This window comes from Sinocyclocheilus anshuiensis, unplaced genomic scaffold (genome assembly GCF_001515605.1).
Source record: "Sinocyclocheilus anshuiensis isolate Anshui unplaced genomic scaffold, SAMN03320099.WGS_v1.1 scaffold436, whole genome shotgun sequence".
Classification (NCBI taxonomy): domain Eukaryota; kingdom Metazoa; phylum Chordata; class Actinopteri; order Cypriniformes; family Cyprinidae; genus Sinocyclocheilus; species Sinocyclocheilus anshuiensis.
Genome location: NW_015560618.1, coordinates 2,730,149 through 2,750,517, shown reverse-complemented (window position 1 = coordinate 2,750,517; position 20,369 = coordinate 2,730,149). Strand labels below are relative to the sequence as shown.

General features: G+C 35.1%; 1 protein-coding gene across 1 annotated transcript; it reads left to right on the top strand.

Annotated features, from left to right (window-relative positions):
- The first annotated feature begins 2,236 nt into the window (after positions 1-2,236).
- On the top strand, positions 2,237-19,453 carry cfap57 (cilia and flagella associated protein 57). Its single transcript, XM_016478018.1, has 22 exons — positions 2,237-2,393; positions 3,339-3,649; positions 5,167-5,417; positions 6,659-6,824; positions 6,908-7,060; positions 8,003-8,142; positions 9,476-9,641; positions 9,800-9,913; positions 10,091-10,303; positions 11,965-12,138; positions 12,229-12,390; positions 12,690-12,845; positions 12,934-13,027; positions 14,113-14,303; positions 14,501-14,674; positions 15,422-15,580; positions 16,035-16,178; positions 16,427-16,543; positions 17,971-18,105; positions 18,185-18,328; positions 18,758-18,887; positions 18,997-19,453. The coding sequence occupies exons 1-22, from the start codon at positions 2,237-2,239 to the stop codon at positions 19,155-19,157; spliced, it is 3,612 nt and encodes a 1,203-aa protein (XP_016333504.1). The 3' UTR covers positions 19,158-19,453.
- The last annotated feature ends 916 nt before the right edge of the window (positions 19,454-20,369 follow it).

Sequence of the window (20,369 nt, the reverse complement as noted above, 5' to 3'; positions counted from 1 at the left end):
ATAGAATGGGATTAAATACATAAAGGATATTTGTGTTGTTTAACATTTAATTATTGCAGGTTTTCTATTAGGAACATATTCTGAGTTGCATTATTTTTATTCATTTTGAGGAATACTGAATCTGTGTTTTTTTTTTTGTTGTGAGATGAATTAATGCATATTCATATTTATTTTAGAACTACAGTAACATCTGATTTCTCTCAATATGGGGACAGGAGAGTGTTCAATCAATAAATTGAAAAAAAAAAAAGTAACTTACATTACTTATTTAAAAAAGTAACTCAGATATTCTCTTGTAGATTAAAAAGTAATGCGTTACTTTACTAGTTACTTGAAAAAAGTAATCTGATTACGTAACTCGCGTTACTTGTAATGCGTTACCCCCAACACTGAAAATAAGTGTAATATATATTGCAAAATAATCACGAAATTGCATTATTTAGTCATACTATTGGACTGGTAGTCATGTTAGCACCTATTAAAAATCAAACAATCAAAACTGTATTTCGTTTGTTTTGTGTGTGCGGGGCGCCGGACAAATGTATGGAAGCCCGTTTCCGCTACTGAAAAAAAAAAATAAAAAGACTTTTTATCTCACAATTCTGACTTTTTTTTCTCAGAATTGCGTGATACAATCCATAGACTGTAACAAAAAAAAAAAAAAAAGATACAAACTCGCAATTCTGACTTTTCCCCCCCTCAGAATTGAGAAAAGAATTGAACTTGCCGTGTTCTTTAATTGCTGTTCAATGAACTTCCCAAACAGGAGCATGTAGAGGGAAAGCGTCATGCACAACAAGGAAGAGAGAAGACCAGACATATTTCAAAATATGTTTTTGTGATGTTCTTTTGAACATATTAATGATTATTTTATGTGCTTCTATAAAGATTTCAACCTTGTTCGTCCCAGTCGCACACAAGAACTGCACACTACAGCTGTGTTCCAGTTTATGACGTTATAGAACGTTCGTACAAATAAATGAACATATTGTAACATATGACGCCACTGGAATGTTACACGGTCTGTTGGTGTTCAGACAAACCAGTGAGCTCTAGAATAGCGCAAATCACAAGCACGTAGTCCAGAACAGTCATTGATAAACGGCCTGGGATGCACAGTATGGATGCATTCAGTATGGAAACAACACAAATTATAAAAGCCCTACTTTAGACATATGAAGACTTGCGCTGTCTTTAAAGCTCCATTTAAATGTTTATATCTGGAGTTTAAAAAGCAGCTGAATATAATTATCTATTCTAATACATCCAAATGCAAACATTTCTCATTTCTATTAGAGTGTTCATAAACGCAGGCTATCTGATCACTTTAGCATTAGTTAAACAGAGAAAAAGCGAAAAATCTAAAGGTTTTCTTTCTTATTTGCATCACACCAGTGGAAGTCACGGCAGTTTATTACTTTCCGAGCAAATTTCATAAAAATATCCAGGCTGAATGTTAGGATCCAAACACAAGAGGGCAGCAGAGCATCACTTACTTCGTTCATCACTGAAAACTGAAAGACCACTGAACTGTGAAAATTCAAAATTACATTTTGTTAAATTTCACCGGGTTATAACTTCGCAAAGCTCTGTATTATGGGTCTTAGGATGATGTCTGTGTCCTACTTTGTATGGGCGCTGTTTTTATTTATTTTATCCATTTTATTTATTCACTCACTCTAGCCCTATATCTATCTTCGGTTTACTAAATTCTCTGTTTTATTTTCTCTTTCTATCTTTTATATAATTTGTATAGTATTTTTTTATTATAATACTGATTAGGCTTGGTTTTATCAAATACATAATAAGCTTGAATATCATTATGTATCACCTGTTTTCATTTATTATTGGTGTGAAGTCATACTTGCAGATGTTTGTTGATGTTAAAATGGATGGCTAAACAAGCTTATTTATGGCAGCCGTAAATACTTCATTTTTACGGCTATAATAATCATTCGTAATTCGTAAATAGTCGAATATACGGGCAAATTTATCGTCGAAGTTTACAGACAAGCCGGTTTTTGGTTTTGGGGACTTTTTCTGTCAGGTGGTAGGGTTGGTGTTTGATGTGGGCGGGGAAATGGGCGTGGTCTGTCGTCTTGGAGGACGCAGACGCGGTAGCTTGTTGTTACCGTAGTAACTAACTAATCAACACTGCAGCGTTAGATGCAGAGCAAACAAACCAACCCGCTTAAATCTTTCTTTTCTACAAAGTGTTGGCTAATAATTTTGTCAGATGGCTACTGTAGTGGCACAGTCTCATTATATATTCGGATTGCGGACAGGAGTGAGGAATAATTTATTGTATTTTGATGAGCAAACCGTCATATTTCCGTGTGGAAACAACTGTGTGCGCTATAACATCAATCAGAAATGCCAGAAGTTCATTCCAGGTACGACAAAACTTTATCATAATCTTTATTCGCTTCATATGTTAGGCAATAGGCTTTGTCTATCTATCTAACAATATATCTATCAAAGGTTTGGGGTCAGTAAATGCTTTTTCTTTTTCTTTTTTGAGAAATTCATACTTTTATTCAGGATTGATGTGTTAAATAGATTTTAAAAAATGATAGTGAAGACATATTATAGAGGAAAAATAGAAGGATTTATATTTCTAAAATATTTCTATTTTAAAAAATACTGTTCTTTTTAACTTTTTATTCATCAACGAATTCTGAGGGGGGAAAAATCATCACAGGTTCCAAAAAATAATAATAATATTGAGCAGCACAACTGTTTACAACATTGATAATAAATCAGTATATTAGAATGATTTCTGAAGGATCATGTTACACTGAAGACTGGAGTAATGATGCTGAAAATTCAGCTTAATATTAAAATAGAAAATAAATAAATTCAACTTATTTAAAAATAGAAAACTGTTTTCTTAAATTGCAATAATATTTCACAATATTCAACATTAAAACGCTTACTGATCCTAAACTGTGTAAGTGTGTGTGTGTGTAATTTTTATGATCATATCTCTGTTTTCAAGTTATATATTTGATACTTACATTTTAACATGATATTTTTTGGGGGGGGGGTATGTTTGTATAATCAAGTAAACCTAAGTTGCTTCAGTCCAGTAAATGTTTTTTACTGAATATAGAAGTAATATTTTACTATATTGAAAAAAAGAAATAAAGTGAAATACGTTTTAAAAAGGTTATATTATTAGTTTAATACATAGTGTTACAAGTATTTGTTCTCCACTAATACAGGAATGTTCCTAATGTATTTTTATGCAAAATGTTTATTTTGATTTTGGGATTAAATGTGGTTTGGACATGTCTCTGTGAGAAGAACCCACGTATCTGTTTCCTGTGTTTGCACAGGTACAGAGAGAAGTCAGGACATGCAGGCCTTGGCCATCAGCACAAACAGGCGTTATCTGGCTGTGTCTGAATGTGTAGAGAAAGCCACCATCACTGTGTTTGATCTCCAGCACGAGCAGAGCAGGAAGAGGAAAGTGCTGACTGGAGGAGAGATTGCGGTGGACAAGTTTGTCTGCATGGCCTTTTCCCCTGACTCCAAGTATCTGATCGGTCAGGCAGGCGGGCCAGACTGGACTCTCTTCCTCTGGATGTGGGAAAAGAAGAAGGTGATGGCCACTGTGAAGACAAGCACTGATGGCCCCATAAACCAGGTAAACACGTTTAACAGGAAGGTGACTTAAAATGGTAAAATTTCACCTCAAAATCAAAAGACAAAAACAAGAAATTATATTTTCCATACAGAAGATAAAGTCTGTTTTTAGGACCATGGAGAAGTTTGGCACTGTGGCATTATTTTTACGACAATTAAACGTACCCCTCCCTACCATAAATGAAAGTTACAAGTAGTTACTGTTACTGTTTAAAGGATTCATTTCATTTTTTGCAATAGAGTAATGAGAATTGTGTAGGGAAATGTGGGTAATTGTTATTAAAATTGTCAAAAAAATATAATATGGTCCTAAAAATATTGTTCATGTTCTTCAAACATGAATATAATTTCGTATTTATTTATTTATTTATTTTGATTTTGGTTTGAGTCATCACAATCCCTCAATTTAAGATATTATTAAAAATTAGTGTTTCTAAATCTTACATCATATGTTGGAAACGGCGTCATTATTGTCAACTAAAACTATTCCAATATTTTTACTCTTTGAAAAAGCTGCAAGGCTGAAATAATATAGATACAAATTTAAAATTAGAGTTAGTTTTTAAAAAATATTAAAAAGTTGAAGCACTTAAATTACATTGTTTTAATTATTTAATTAAACTGAACTAAAACTAAACTGAAATATAAAACACTAAATAGTAATAAAATATAAAAATGACAAAATCACATAAAAGATTACTAAAAACTAAACTAAAAAAGTACAAAACTAAAACTTCAACTAAATGGAAATTTAAAATATAAATAATATAAAATAAAAGCTAATTCAAAATATTAGTGAAACAATAATATTGTATAAATAATACTGATAGGAAATCAAGATTTTGATCAAATGAATGCATATTGAAATATATATGTATAAATTGCATAAAGATCATTTACTATTATTAACTATAATAACTATAAAACTATAAGTACTGATCCGTAGTACATGGAATAAACTTCTGGCATTTCCACATGAAATATGATGGTTTGTTCATCAAAATATAACAAATTATTGTAACATTATTTTCAGTTAAGCACACCTATGCTATATGGAAAAAAAATTATATTTCTCATATTCTCATTACCATAATGCAAATCAACCACATTAATTAATTAAAGCAGCACTATGTAACTTTTTCTGTGTGTTCAAAATTTGCAAAATGTATATAATGAGCGAGTACATAATTAATTCATCTTCCAAACCGCGTTTTTGTCTTATTCCGAATCACTGCGGTACACTTATAATAAGTACTTATATTTGGACTATTGTAGCCTGGTCGGGTCGTCACCGCTGCGGAGTAACACATACCTGCGTGAATCGCCATAGACATAAACTTAGAGAAGTAGCTCCGGTTGGAATGTTCTTCCGCGGGATGTGTGCAGTTCTGTTTATTAACCGCTAGAGCGCCAAAAGTTACATAGTGCTGCTTTAAACTTTAATTTGGCCGTTAAAAGTCATCTTGATCGCAGTGATCAAACTGTCCTAATACACAATCTATCCATTCCCATTCTCAGATCAGCTTCAACCCTGAGGACAACACACAGATCTGTGTGAGTGGCAACGGGGTGTTCAAGATCTTTCGCTATGCTGGAGAAATCCTGAAACAGTCCAGCACATTTAAAACAGACACGCATCACTTCCTGTGCCACACCTGGATGTCCACGGAGCAGGTGATTGCTGGCACAGACGCAGGTCAGCTGATGATGTTTGAGTCAGGCCGTCTGCGCTGGGAGATGAATGTGACGCCTGCGCAGAAGGTTTACAGGTGAGTGGAATGAACTGTGACGTCAAGGGCTTATGCTAATTTCAGTTCATACAATACAGGAGAAATCTGTCATTTATCTCATGTTTTCTTAAACCTTATAATGCATTGAGGGGGATTTCTGACCCAAAATAGTATAGAATATTTATTTATTCGTATAATACAAAATACACCTTACTTACTTACTTACTTAAGTATTTTTAAGAGGAATAAGTATTTAAAAATATATAAATTCTGAGTATCAACTGAGGCTTTATGCAAGTTCTACCTTTTTTTTTTGTGTGTGAATTAACCAAATAAATTATATCAAATAAACTACAGCTTAAAGGGGTTTACAAAATTTAAAAAGACCAACTGGTCTAAATTTGAAAGAGAAAGGAAGATGCAGCATGAAAAACTGATCATCTTTTCATCATAAAAGTGACATTGTTTGCAAGTAAAATAATATTTTTTTTTTGTTTTAAAACATATCAGAGTAATATTTATGTTGTTAAAAAAGAATGCATAAAATTGTAATATTTAATTAAATCCATTTCAACTGAATCCATCGATTTCAGTTGTTAATACTAGTAGTTCTTATATTTTCTTATAAATTTAATTGTAAAAAATATATGGAAAATTGATCGAAATTACTGGTATTTTTTAATTTTAGAGTTTAAGGAAGAATTTAATGTTTAATAACATTTAGTGGTGAAAATGATGGTTGTGACAATTGCATTTGTAGTATTTCTGTAATATAAATATTATGTAATATTATATAATATTACATAATGTATCCTAAATACATGCAATTAAATATTTCACACTTTTTGATATTTTTCTTGATTTTTCTTGATTTTCTTCACACCACCACATGTATTTCATCTCAATCGTTTCACTGATGCCATTGGTACACATACATTTTTTTTAATGTGACATTCAAATAACAAGAAAGCAATCAAGAAATATACATATAAAGTAATATAATAAAAATCACTGACTGGCATCTAAAAGAAACACCCAATAATAGATACAGCATGTATATGAGTTATTGAGGACCAATATGTCATGTGTCTTATTCCAGTTTATATGCACAGAGCCCTGAGCGTTTTAACTTTCTGGTACATGTAACATATATCTCATTATGATTTATTTATTTATTCATTTGGCAAAACCATGGCTATTAAATCTGCAACATTTTAAAGCCTAACATATAAAATGTCATGAATGTGTATTACTTTGATTTGTGTATGTTGTTCTTGCAGTCAGTCAGAAAAGCAAGACTCTAACGGGACCTTCTCCACACTGCCACGGGTGACAGCCATTGTAGCTTATTCTAATGGCTTCGCTTGCTCCGCTGGTCCTGGCACTGTGTGCTTGTTTGAGAAAAGAGAGGAGGAAGACCAGTATAAGAAGACCAAAGAAATAAAGGTGCCATGACATTTTCTCATTCAGATGTTCACGGGAGTGTGTCAGGTTGATCCTGAAAGGCTTTTCTTGTCTCGTCATCTCAGATTCCTCCAGAACTGTTCAGTAATGATGCCAGTTCTGCAGAGCAGCAGGAAATCAGCACTCTGTGCATCAGTCCGTCAGAAGAGACCCTGGCTGCCAGCACAGACCGCGGGCAGCTCTACGGCATCAGCCTCTCCCTAGCCGAGCTGAACAAGGTGCCGTCTGCCTCACTGTTATTTTAGTATATTTATATACTAAAGAAATTGGGTTCATTTTTTTTATCTCTTTTTAAAAAAAAATTTATTTAGTTTCTTTATTCTCTTTTTAACTATATATTTATAGTTTTTATTTATTTTTTATTTGATTTTTTTATTGATATTTTGAATTAGCTTTTATTTCTATATTTTCATTTTCATTTTAGAACAATTTGTAATAATTTTGTTATGGGCTAATTTTGTCATTTTTATTTTTATTTCAGTTTTAGTTTTAGTTCGATTTTAGTTTTTATTTATATCCAGTTATTAATTTTAGCACTTTAAATGAATGCTTCAATCAAAAATGAAAATTTGCTAAAAATGTACTCGGGCCAACTAAAATGTAGATGAGTTTGTTTCTTCATCAGTACAGAGTTGGAGAAATGTAACATTACATCACTTGCTCACCATTGGATCCTGAATGGGTGCCGTCAGAATGAGAGTCCTAACAGCTAAAAAAACCACCACAATAATCCACTCCAGTCCATCAATTAACATTTTGTGAAGCAAAAAGCTGCAAGTTTGTAAGAAACAAATCCATCGAGACAATTAAACCATCACTTCTGGCCAAAATACCAGTCTATAATCTAAACTTAATGAGAGAATTATCAGACCATTCAAAAATGATCATACTACTGTGTTAAATATAGCCACGTGGGCTCAGGAGTAATTCCAAAAATCATTGTGACAGTCCGTTGCTGCATCAAGAAATGCAACCTGTACACACGGAGAAAGCTATACAATCCGCAGTCCTCAATCCTGTGCTGTTGAGTTGTCTGGGCTTGAGTGTCCCATAATAGCAGCATGTCTAGTGTAATAAAAGTGGTGTTTTACTCATAGATCTGTTTGTACTCATAATACCAGTTGTGACTAATTCAGCTCTTTCTCCCGTTGTGTTATCAGGGTGTTTGTGCTCAGTTTGAGCACCTGTCTCACTCGTCCCACTCCAGCGTTATCACAGGTTTATCCACCTGCATCCGCAAACCGCTCATTGCCACCTGTTCCCTGGACCGCTCAGTGCGCATCTGGAACTTTGAGACCAAGTAAGTTCAGCTCTGTTAAAGGGTTAGTTCACCCAAAAATGAAAATGATGTCATTAATTACTCACCCTCGTGTCGTTCCACACCCGTAAGACCGCCATTCATCATCGGAACACAAATTAAGATATTTTGATGAGTTCTGAGAGCTCTCTGATCCTCCCATAGACAGCAGTGTAATTACCACGATCAAGGTCCAGAAACGTAGCACGGAGATCGGTAAAATAATCCATTTTACGAAGCTACGAGAATACTTTTTGTACGCAAAGAAAACAAAAATAATGACTTTATTCAACAATCGCATTGTTGTGTGTCACTGTGCGTCACGCGGATACGTTGTTTTCTTTCAAATCAAAGCGTGACGCAGCTGACACAGAATAGCATACGCTGTTTGCGTTCAGTGGATACTCTCCAAAATGGCGCTAGGGTGACGCAGAGGAGACGAATTGTTGAATAAAGTCGTTATTTTTGTTTTCTTATTTATAAGCTTATTTATTCAGCTTTCAGATGATGTATAACTCTCAATTTCCAAAAATTGACCCTTATGACTGGTTTTGTGGTCCAGGGTCACAATTATATTCAGTGACAGAGATATTTCTCTCCAAGCTCTTTTTTTAAGGAACAAGTTGTGATAATCGCTTGAAGAAATGTTATATAATTCAGGGTATCCGGACCCAGCCACTATGAGCGCCTCCTCCGCCATGTTGCCGTCAAATAAAACAGTTGTCATGCCAACTTGCTACTGTAAACAGAAGCTCGCAACGCTTGCCCCGCCTCCGAGTTCTTCTGATTGGTCCATTGCTTTGGAACTGACATTGATGAGCGGCGCTGCGTGTAAAAGTTTAAATTCTTTTAACTTGACACGGCGTCTTAAAAAACGATGCAAAGATGCAAGACGCGAGCGTACGGTTATGGAAAGCGAAAAGGGTCAAAAACATGTGAAATTTCACGTGTTTTTGACGATTGTGGCCTTCCATGTACGGACATGCACGTCCGTCAAGCGCGTGTTTACATAGAAAAACAATGAAAAAGTAGCGCATTGGAATGGAAAAACACGTTCTGTGTGAATGACCCCTTACTGTATTTTTGATCAAACAAATGGAGATTTGTTAAGCATAATAGGCTTCTTTCCAAAACATAAAACATTTTTACTGACTCCTTATTTAAAAACTTGAATGTTAGTGTATTTATTATTTTTACTGAACATACTTAATTGATATTTTAAGTTGACTTTGACAGCCCTAAAACATATTAAAATTCAATGAGTTCTGAGCTGTCAGGGCTTTTGTAGCAGGGTTTGTGTTGGATATTTCCAATAGCTTGAGTGTATGTTGTCCAGTGTTTTAGAGATGTATAAGGAGTTCCAGGAGGAAGCCTACAGCATAGCTCTTCACCCCACTGGACTCTACATCCTGGTGGGATTCTCAGACAAACTCCGTCTCATGACTCTGCTCATCGATGACATCAGGACTTTCAAGGAGTTCACTGTACGCAGTTGCCGTGAGGTGCGTCTCCACATTGCTCAAGTTTACTATTATCTTTTTATTTATGTATACAACATTGTACTTGTATAAGCATTGCTATTACCAAGTTTAATTTTTTACATGCCTATACATGTTGTGGATTGACTGTGGTGGCTAATTTTCCATGCGTTTGTCCCCAGTGTGCGTTCAGCAACGGGGGCCACTTGTTTGCTGCTGTCAATGGAAACGTGATCAACATCTACTCCACTACCACATTTGAGGACGTCCTGAATCTGAAGGGACACAATGAAAAAGTATGTGTTCTGAAATTTAAATGAAAAGTTCATCCAGAATTGAAAACTCTGTCATCTCTGTTCCAATGCTATGTGTATGTATTTTGTGGAATACGATATCTTTAATGTGGAAATCCACTGCTCTAATTTTGCCTCCCTGAATAGTCTTTGAACAGTGTCTATGTTATTGTGCTTCAGGTGCGGGCCATAGCGTTCAGCGCAGAAGACAGTCATCTTGTGTCATGTGGCATGGACGGGGCCGTGTATGAGTGGAATACTCTCACCGGTGCGCGAGAGTCTGAGAGCGTCCTCAAGACGTGCAGCTACACAGGAGTGACCATCTCCCATGACGCAAAGACATTCTTCGCTGTCGGGACAGACTGCTCTCTGAAAGAAATCCAGGATTGTCAGGTGGGCACATTCTCAGAAGACTCATTTGACTCATCTGAGTCACAGAACTGGATTCTGATTGGTATAGATTTACTTTAATGCAGTCATTTCAACACAGGGTTTTTAACCGGTTTTCAATATTCTGTGTATTTCAGAATTTATTTATGTGGTTAGAATGGATAGTTCAATAAACAGCCTATTACTGTGTCACCATTCTGTACAGAGCATAATATTATCATTAAAATGTTTTAAATTCTCAATTTGCTAGTACTATGAATCCAGGACATGACAGAGGATGTAAGGTAGTTAACTAAGTTAACTAACTACAAACAAACACTAGTTTAGAACAATGTAGTAATGTTTATTAAAGGAATATTATGGGTTCAATACATCTTAAGCTTAATCAACAGCATTTGTGGTTAAATGTTTTGTACCACAAATATTTATTTCAACTTCTTAGTCATTTTCTTTAAAAAAAAACAAAACAATGGAAGTGAATTGGGCCAAATGTATGAATATTTTAAAAGCAGAAATATGAAGCTCATAATTTGATAAAAACACTAACATTATTCAGTTAAAATGTGTGTGTTATTTGGCCTGTAGAGCTGTTTAAAACCATTTTTACAGTCATTTAAAGGTTTTAGTGGGTTATAATTTGTTAAAATTGTATGTAACTTTACACAAGATACATTAGTAAGCAATTTTTTCACACTAAACTTGCGATTAAAACGTTTGGGGTTAGTTGGGTGAAGTAAATGCATTAAAAGTATTATCATTTCAAATTTTGTATTTTAATATTTTTTAAAATGTAATTTATTAGAAAAGTTGAATTTTCAGCATCATTACTCCAGTCTTCAGTGTCACATGATCCTTCAGAAATCATTCTAATATGCTGACTGGGTGCTTAAGAAATTTTTTTTTTAATTATTATAATCAGTCTTTAAAACAGTTGTGCTTGTGCTACATAATATTCTTTGGATTCTTTGATGAATAGCAAGTTTGAATAACAGTATTTATTTTAAAATAGATATTACAATAGTTTTACCTTGACTTTTGATCAATTTAATGTGTCCCTGCTGAAAAAAAAAAAATTCTTAAAAAAAAAGAAAACTTTTCAACAGTATGTATGCCTTGTGGCTATATTATTGAAACAATGATTATTTTAAAGTTATGGATTTGCCTCATTCACTTCCTTTGACACGTGCCTCACTGTAACACTTTTTTTTTAAGAGAATGACAGACAAACTGAAATTGATTGTGATAATCATCTTTGTGACAAGTGCTGTCGATTGATCTTAACTTGTATTGAACTCAAAAATATTCCTTAAATGGAAGATATTATGCAGGTACATTGTTACCAAGAATCTCAAGCATTTTTGGATAATGACTCACACTACCAATATGAATAAAACCCCCATAAAAGTAGTCCATACTACTCATATTACACCGTATTTCAGGGCCCTCTGAAGCTATGCAATAGCTTTATGTGTGGAAAAAGTTCAAATTCACCAGAAATTGCATTTTCAAATATCGCACTTCACAACAACACATTGCATCATCAGTGGAGTCAAATGTCATTGGTTGTCGCATTCATGTGGCACAGCACATTTGAATGCTTTTGATTAAACAGAACCATGAATGATCTCTCGAGATAAAAGTGTGTGTTAATATTCTTGCTGCAGATCCTTAAGGAAGTGCGTACAGGTGATGTGGTTTGCACCACTGTTGCCATGTCTCGTTCAGGACGAGTGCTCTTCGTTGGAACTTCCACTGGGACTGTGAGAGCCATCAAATACCCTCTACCCCTCCAGAATGACTGGATAGAGTACCAGGCCCATGCTGGCCCTGTCACTAAGGTTTGCACTCCTAAAATTCGTTGGAATGTGAGCTCCTAGTCAGAAGTCAAGCATGTTTTTCATTAATATTTTTATGTCTTGTGTCCATAGATGGTTATCACTTTTGATGACCAGTTCCTCATAACGGTCTCAGAAGACAGTTGTCTTTTTATCTGGAAAATCATTGACAAAGAGGGACAAGGGTTGAAAAGAGAGAAGGAATTAATATATGCAGAAGAGATCCTCATCACCAAATCAGACCTTGAGGAAAAGGTAATCAGTAAATATTTTCCCTTGTGTTGGTCATTTTAAGCTCTATACTAAAAAATCAGCAAATTTTGTACTTTCTTGATTTAAATTGTTATCCTTAAATGAAAATAAAATTAAGCTTAGGTTTTTAGGTCTTCTTTAAATCTGTAACTGTGTTCTTCAACTATCTTGACATTGCATAAAACATGGAGTTTAAGTGAAAATGTAGGAAACATTTTGGAAAAATGAACACAGAACTGTCCTGCTGTAAACCACTAGAGCACCTGCAGCCTTTTTTCATCTTGTGTTGAACCGTCCTGCAGAATAAAATAATGCTGGACCTGAACGCAAGAGTGACAGAGCTCCAGGAGGAGAACAAGTACCAGCTCAGCCTCAGGGACATTGAATACAAAGAGAAGATCAATGAACTCACTGAAAAATGTATCCAGCAGATCAATTCACTTAATGCTGAGAAAGAGGTCAGTGTCAAGAGATTCAAAATGAAAACCATTCTTATTTTGTAACACAATAGCTTATTAAACTTAAGGTGTTTATTTTTTATTACAGGTCCTGAAAGCAGAGAAGGAGAAAAAGCAAGCTGCCCATGTTAAAGCTCTCTCAGAAGTCTTAGAGAAACATGATAAAGAGCAGCAGGACATGGGTAAATAAAACATATTTCATTCATTTTTACAAACTGCGGTCACATTTACTATCGCTCTGCGGAGTCGTTCCAATAGGAATCCTTGCAATCAGGAGTTTCAAGCGAAAGCGAAAAAGTTCCCCAGACAGATTTTGTTGTTTTTCTTTTTTAAGTGGCTGGAAAGTTGCTTGGTTTAAAGGTGTTTTCTGTGTGAGCTGTGCTTTATACAGTATATCGCTATGCTACTGACATTGGAGATTCATTTACCTTTAATGATAAACCTTTACACTACTAGTTAAAGCTGTGGTTCTCAACATTTTAAACTCCAAGGCCCCCCATAATCCAAGACAATATTAGAAGGCCACCCATGTAGGCTGAGATAGATTTTTGCTGTAATGACAAAGCTTCTTGTTTTCAAACATTTTAATTTAAAGAAACTAGGAGTATATTAAAATAATTGTTAAAAATAATACATTTGAAATAATAAAATTTATTTACACACTTTTTATAAACAATTAATTTACATGACATTTCTAGTCATTCATGGTTACTGGATAATGTTTTTTTTATTTTGTTTTGTTTTTTAATTATGCACAAATAGCAGTTTCTGTTTGACAAAGCTAGAAAAAGTCATTCATACATTCTAGAAATTTCCACGACTTTTCCAAGTGGAAATCATACTTTTAAAATATCGCAATAACAGTACACAGTATATATACTGTATACATTAACCAAATTTCCCAAGACCACTGGAGCAAATTAAAATAAGAAATATGTCTTGATTTTTAGTTGTTTTAGCCTATTTTGAAGCTTGTTTTTTTTTTTTTTTTATTTAAACCATTTTAAGCCATCTTGATACCCACTTTGCTGAGGCACGCTTGTGTCTCCAAGGGGTCCTGGCCCCTTGGTTGAGAATCACTGAGTTAAAGGTTTGAACACTTGACCGGATATTAACTAATATAGAACTGATATAAATTGTGCGTATATTTTTTTTAATAAACGGTGATATCATTTTGCTTGTAATGTAAACCTTAACTATCTTCAGAACCAGTCAGTACCCCTCTCAGAGTCAGCCTATTTGGACTAACTGAAGCTGCTCTTCACAGAGTCAAGCAATAACCAGAAGCTCATGCTGGAATATGAGAAATACCAGGAGCTACAACTGAAGCTTCATAAAGTTCAGCAGGAATATGAGCAGCAGCTGCACAGTGTGGAGGAGAGCAAGACCCGAGCCCTGGAGGAGATGATGCAGTCTTATGAGGCCAAGCTGGAGGAGAAAATGATGCTGGTCACCCAGGTAAAGTCAACTGCGAAACAAGTTACCAATGCTTAGCAAATAATCTCATGTTCCAAACCAGTATTACTTCTGTGAAACACAAAAGGAGATGCTGAATCATTTACTGGCCACTCTTTTCATACATGTTTGGAGTCTCTACATATCAAAAATAATCATTTGAAAACAGAAAATCTCATTCTTTTCTTTCCAACTTGCAGTATCAGGATGAATCCCAGCAGAAGGTTCGGGAATTTGATGAATACATAAAGCAGGAGGAAGAGGACGCAGATATGGAAATCCATGAGATCCGCATTAAATACGAGCAAAATCTTAAAGAAGAAAAAAAGGCCAACACTAGGCTCAAAGTGGAACTAGATACCACAACAAAGCAGGTCACTATAATTCGTCAGTTTTGACTTCTTCACTTCAAATATACTATGCATAAACAATGAAAAATCAATTCAGGTGAAGTTTATTTGTATAAGGCTTTTCCATAATACATATTGTTTCAGAAAATGCAATCCATTCCAATCCATTCATTAACGTCTTGTGATGCCAAAAGCTGCATGTTTGTAATAAACAAATCCATCAAGACGTTTTTAACTGCAAATCGTTGCTTCTGGCTAAAATATGAGTCCTCTATCTATAATACTGCTTTATCAAGTGAAAAAGTCATCTCGTCTGAATCAGGAGAGAAATATGCACAGATCAAGCACTGTTTACAAGTGAAAATAGTCCAAAATAATTCTAAACAAATATGTTTGTGAACTTTGATGTGAGAGGAAACAGAGGATGGACTTTCTTGCTGTCGGAAGCGTTATTATGGATTATGAATAAGTTAAAATGCCTTAAGAATGGATTTGTTTAGTACAAACACACAGCTCTTCACTTCACTATTTCTTTAAAGAGCATGATGGGCTGTAGTGTGATATAAGGTCTTAAATACAAAGGAATAGTATTTTATAGTCGATACTGAACGTAATCGGTGGCCAGTGTAGAGATGACAACAGTGGGGTGATATGATCATATTTTCTTGGCCGGGTAAGAATGCTAGCAGCTGCAACACAACTGTAGTGTGTTGAAGTAATGCAGTAAATGCAGGGAGCTGAACCTTATGCCGGTTGTGTTGTGTCGTACAGTTTCATGTCCTGCAGAGGGAAATTGAAAACAGGAACTTGGAGATCGAGAAGCTGAAGCAGGAAGTGCAGAAGCTGCAGTCGGTGATCAAAGCACTGGAGAACGACATCACTGGGCTGAAGACTGCAATTCAGAAGAGAGATGGGATCATACAGGACAAGGTGAGAACATATGAACCCTGTTCATGATGACATGAGGAAAACCAAGTCAAGTAAGTCCTCTGTATTCCTGTTCATTTTACGACATTTAGCTGTCTAAGCAGTTGACAGATTTTAAAATGCCAAATTCACTCCCTCATAGAAACCTATTGACTTCAGGATGATGAAATTGAAGTTCAAAAATGCTAACTCGTTACAAGGTTTCATTCCGGCAGCACCTGATTGAGGGGAAAATGTACATTTGAAGTAAACCTGGTCGATGAATGAATGTATTATGGATTGAAAATCAATCACAGAGCCTTAATTTGTTTAATTTATATGGGCAAAAACTGATTTAGTATTGTCTCCATGCCATCTGAAAGACTCCAGATCAGATACATGAACTCAGAGTCAGTATATTTAAGTTTCAGTTACTAGGGAACAGTACATGAGAGTAAAATCTGTTCTGTCTCAACAGGAAAAGAGCATCTATGAGCTGAAAAAGAAGAATGACACACTTAACAAAACAATTGAAGTGATGGAGTTCAGGGCTGAATATATGGAAGAGCAGATTGAGCCAAAAGAGAACGAAATCCAAGAGCTGAAGGAGCAGATGCTGGAGGTGGGCAATGTGTCATCCCTTCAAGCTGCCATGTTTTATTCAGCCCTTTCTGCCTGAGCCACATCATTTTGTGCACTATATTGCTGCATTATCAAACCTAAAAAGTAACATTCATTAATAACAAAAACAGATATCATTCACAATAAATGAATGTGTCACAGAACATAGTCACATATGTAAATAAAAATCACTTTACATAAACGAGATGAGTGTTATGAACACAGTGTGATAAAAGATGTGTGTTTCAGATGGAGGTAGAGTTGAAGGAGTTCCATAAGACGAACACACAGCTGGAGCTGAAAATTGCCGAACTGACCTTAAAATTGAAAACCAAAGACAAAGAAATGCACAAAGAAATGAGGAAGGTTAGTATGTGTACTGGACTGGACATCTTCAGGGTTCACACTGGCAGTCATTTACACTGGCACAACAGGTCTCCATGTCACTGTGCTGTTGGTTTCAAGTAGACTTTGCTACTCAACAGATGAGTGATCGTTTATTAAATTTAGAACCTTCTGTCATCACAATTGCTTAGTGATCATAGATACTACCCATGTACATTTACTACATTGAATATTTTCTTTAAAGGAATAGTTCACCCAAAAATGAAAATTTGCTGAAAATGTACTCATCTTCCTCAGGCCATCCAAGATGTAGTTTGTTTCTTCATCGGAACAGATTTGGAGAAATTTAGCATTACATCACTTACTCACCAATGGATCCTCTGCAGTGAATGGGTGCCGTCAGAATGAGAGAGACCAAACAGCTGATAAAAATCACAAAAATCCACAAGTAATCCACACCACTCCAATCCAGCAATTAATGTCTTGTGAAGTGAAAAGTTGTGTGTTTATAAGAAACAAATTCACTGAGACGTTTTTAACTTCAAACTGTGAAGTTTCAAACCAGCTAAAATGTGAGCCCTCTATCCATAATATTGCTTTCTCCAGTGAAAAAGTCAGCTCGTCTGAATCAGGAGAGAAATATGCAGAGATCAAGCACCATTTACAAGCAAAAACAGTCTAAAACAGTTCTAAACAAATATGTTCGTGGATTTTGATGTGAGAGAGTGTTATTATGGATTATGGACTCTTAATAAGTCCTAATGAGAAATTAGTTTCTCATAAACACAGCTTTTCACTTCACAAGACATTAATTGATGGACTGGAGTGGTGTGGATTACTTGTGGATTATTGTGATGTTTTTATCAGCTGTTTGGACTCTCATTCTGATGGCACCCATTCACTGCAGAGCATCCATTGGTGAGCAAGTGATGTAATGCTACATTTCTCCCAACTCTGTACTGATGAAGAAACAAACTCATCTACATCTTGCATGGTCTGAGTTTGAGTAAATTTTCGGCAGAATTTCTTTTTTTGGTGAACTATTCCTTTAATGAGTTGTAAATTATAAAATCAGTTGGTCACTGAGATTTATTACAAACTTAATACATAAGTATGCAGTTATTTACTAAAAACAATTAAGGATTCAGTTCTGTCTAAATAATTAAAAAAGATAAAATCCTAAAAACTCAAATTAGCTGTGTTAATAAATACAAGTGAATTTAGCAACAAATTATGTATATTATACATTATAATGTACAGTACGAAAAATTGGAAAATAATAAAAAGCATTATTTTTTAGATTTACTTTTTAGGTTACATTTAACAGTATTTATTTATTTATTTGTTTGTTGCTTTTTGTTTATTGTTTTTAATTGACATTTAAATACCAATACCCTAGTTTCACTATATTTCCTAGACAATGACTGGCCTGCTGTCGTCTTCTCCAGGTGCAGGACATTGGGGTTCTGGTTCAGAGATTTAAAGCTGACCTTCACACATGTGTGGAATTCATTCAGGACCCAAAGAGATTAAAGGAACACATTCGAGAGCTCTATAAATGCTACGTTCAGCCATCAGATGTGGTAAGATCAATACATTTGGGTCATTATTCATGCTGTTTTGATTTCCAGTGAATGGAGCTTGTGTGGTGTGTGACTGTAGGTAGAGAAAGTGGCGGTGGACACAGATACCCAGAAGGAAAACCACAGACAGAGGGAGCACTACGAGAAGATTATCACCACACTGAAGAACCAGCTCACCAGGGACACAAACGTCTTCCAGGTCAACAATACAAAGCTCATGAAGGTGAGAGAAACAAGTAACAATGTGCAGTTAATGTGGAAATTAGTATCTTTAGTCTCAGTCAGTAAAACTGACCTGACAATTGGACATGTGCAAGTAGAAGTATGTTACTTCTACTGTAGCCTATCACTTTCCTCTGGTTTAGTAGTTATGATTTAACAGTAAATTAGACAGTAAATGTCTAAATGGATTGATTTTACTGTAACAAGTGATTTTTTAACACCTGAAGAAATTAATAGTACTTATAGTACCTATTAGATTATACAAAGTCATAGGAGATAAAGATTCCAGTATATCAGTATCCAAAGGTTATTTTATTCATACTAAGAGGGGAGGAGATGGAAGCAGTAGTATGAGTGTTTCACCTTCAGTATTCCTTCAATCACTGCTTCTGTTTGTGTGAAAGATCTCACATCTGTCATCTGTATCCAGGACAACGTCATTCTTATGAAAGAGATCAATGATCTGCGTCAGGAGCTGCGCGCTGTCCGTATGCAGCTGCACAACTATGACAGTCAAAGCAGCTTTAACAAGAACAACAAGAGCTCTGCTAACACGAGAGGTGACCAATGTGAAATCTATGGGTTTTGGATAAACCTGGATAAACATGGACCATGATATCATTGGTGTTCATGTTGGAGGTTCTCAGCTGCATTTCTTTCATGCTTCAGGTGCAGCTTCAGCAGGGAGGAACGGCTTGATGACGCAGCAGAGTTTAGAAGAAGCAGAGAAGATCATCCAGTTTCAGCGACTGGAGATCCAGAGGCTCAAGCAGGAGATTAACGGCCAGATGCCCTCATCCAGAACCAAACTACCACCGCTCACCAACTGAATGCCCCTCTTGTGCTTCATGCATGAATAAAGCATCAAATATAAGTCATAGATTCTTTATGAATCAATGATGAAGAACATGACCAGATTTAAAATGTTTCAGATATTAGCTCATTTAGGGCTTTTTACAATTACTCATTGAAATTCCTGTATGAATGAGATTTGTACAGAATATGTTGCTTCCAGAGTGCTGACAAATTACACAGAACACAGAGCAATTTCTAAATGATCAGCCATTTATATCAAAAGAATAGAAAGTAATGCAATTTAAAAACAAAGAGAAATTCATTTGTAAAACCATGGTACACTTACAGTATCTCCTAAATTTTATATAATTAGTTTGCACAGAAATCTGTGATTTCCTAAATGATTATACATCATTAAAAAGTACCTTGATTTTTATCAATCCTAATGCATGTTTGTCAGTTGCCAGTTACCAGGCATGAGTGAATATTGCTGTCCAATTAAAATGAAAAGACAATGGCCTATCACATTATATTTGAATATTTTTTTGTTTGTTTTTTTGCTTGTACTTTTTGTTGAACTGTAAAAGTCACTAAAAGTAATTTTGACTTTTTGGAGTTCAGTGGTCTTTTATTTTTCTGTAATGAACGATGCGTTGCTGCCCTGTTTCGGCCTGGATAATTTTATACGATAAGATTGAAAATGAATAAGCTGACGTGATAAAATTACAAACCTTTGGAAGTTTTGCTTTTTGTTTAGTATTTCCATACTGAATACTGAATCCATATTATTCACATTGTTCTGTACTACATGCGTGTAATGGCGTCATAATGGACAGATTGAGCTGCAGTTACAGTGGATGTTCATTTAATTGTTCCTGAACGTTCTACTACTGTTATAACGTCATAATAGTGCTGTAGTCTACTTCTCTTGTGCGACTGGGACGAACAATGTTTCCGTCTTCCAATGAAGGTAAATCTTTACAGAAATACATAAAATCTATTTATGTTGAAATGAATATCACAAAAGCATATTACTGAAACTTATCTGTTCCTTGTTGTGCAGGACACTTTCCATCTACATGCTGCTGTTTGAGAAAGGTCACTGAACACAAGTTAATGAACACGGTAAATTCAGTAACCTACATTTTTATTCCATAATCTGAATCTGAAAATTGTATTAGCACATGTTAAAGTGTAGCTTGGATCTTTTGTCTGAAAAATCTGTATCACTGATACTGATCTACTGT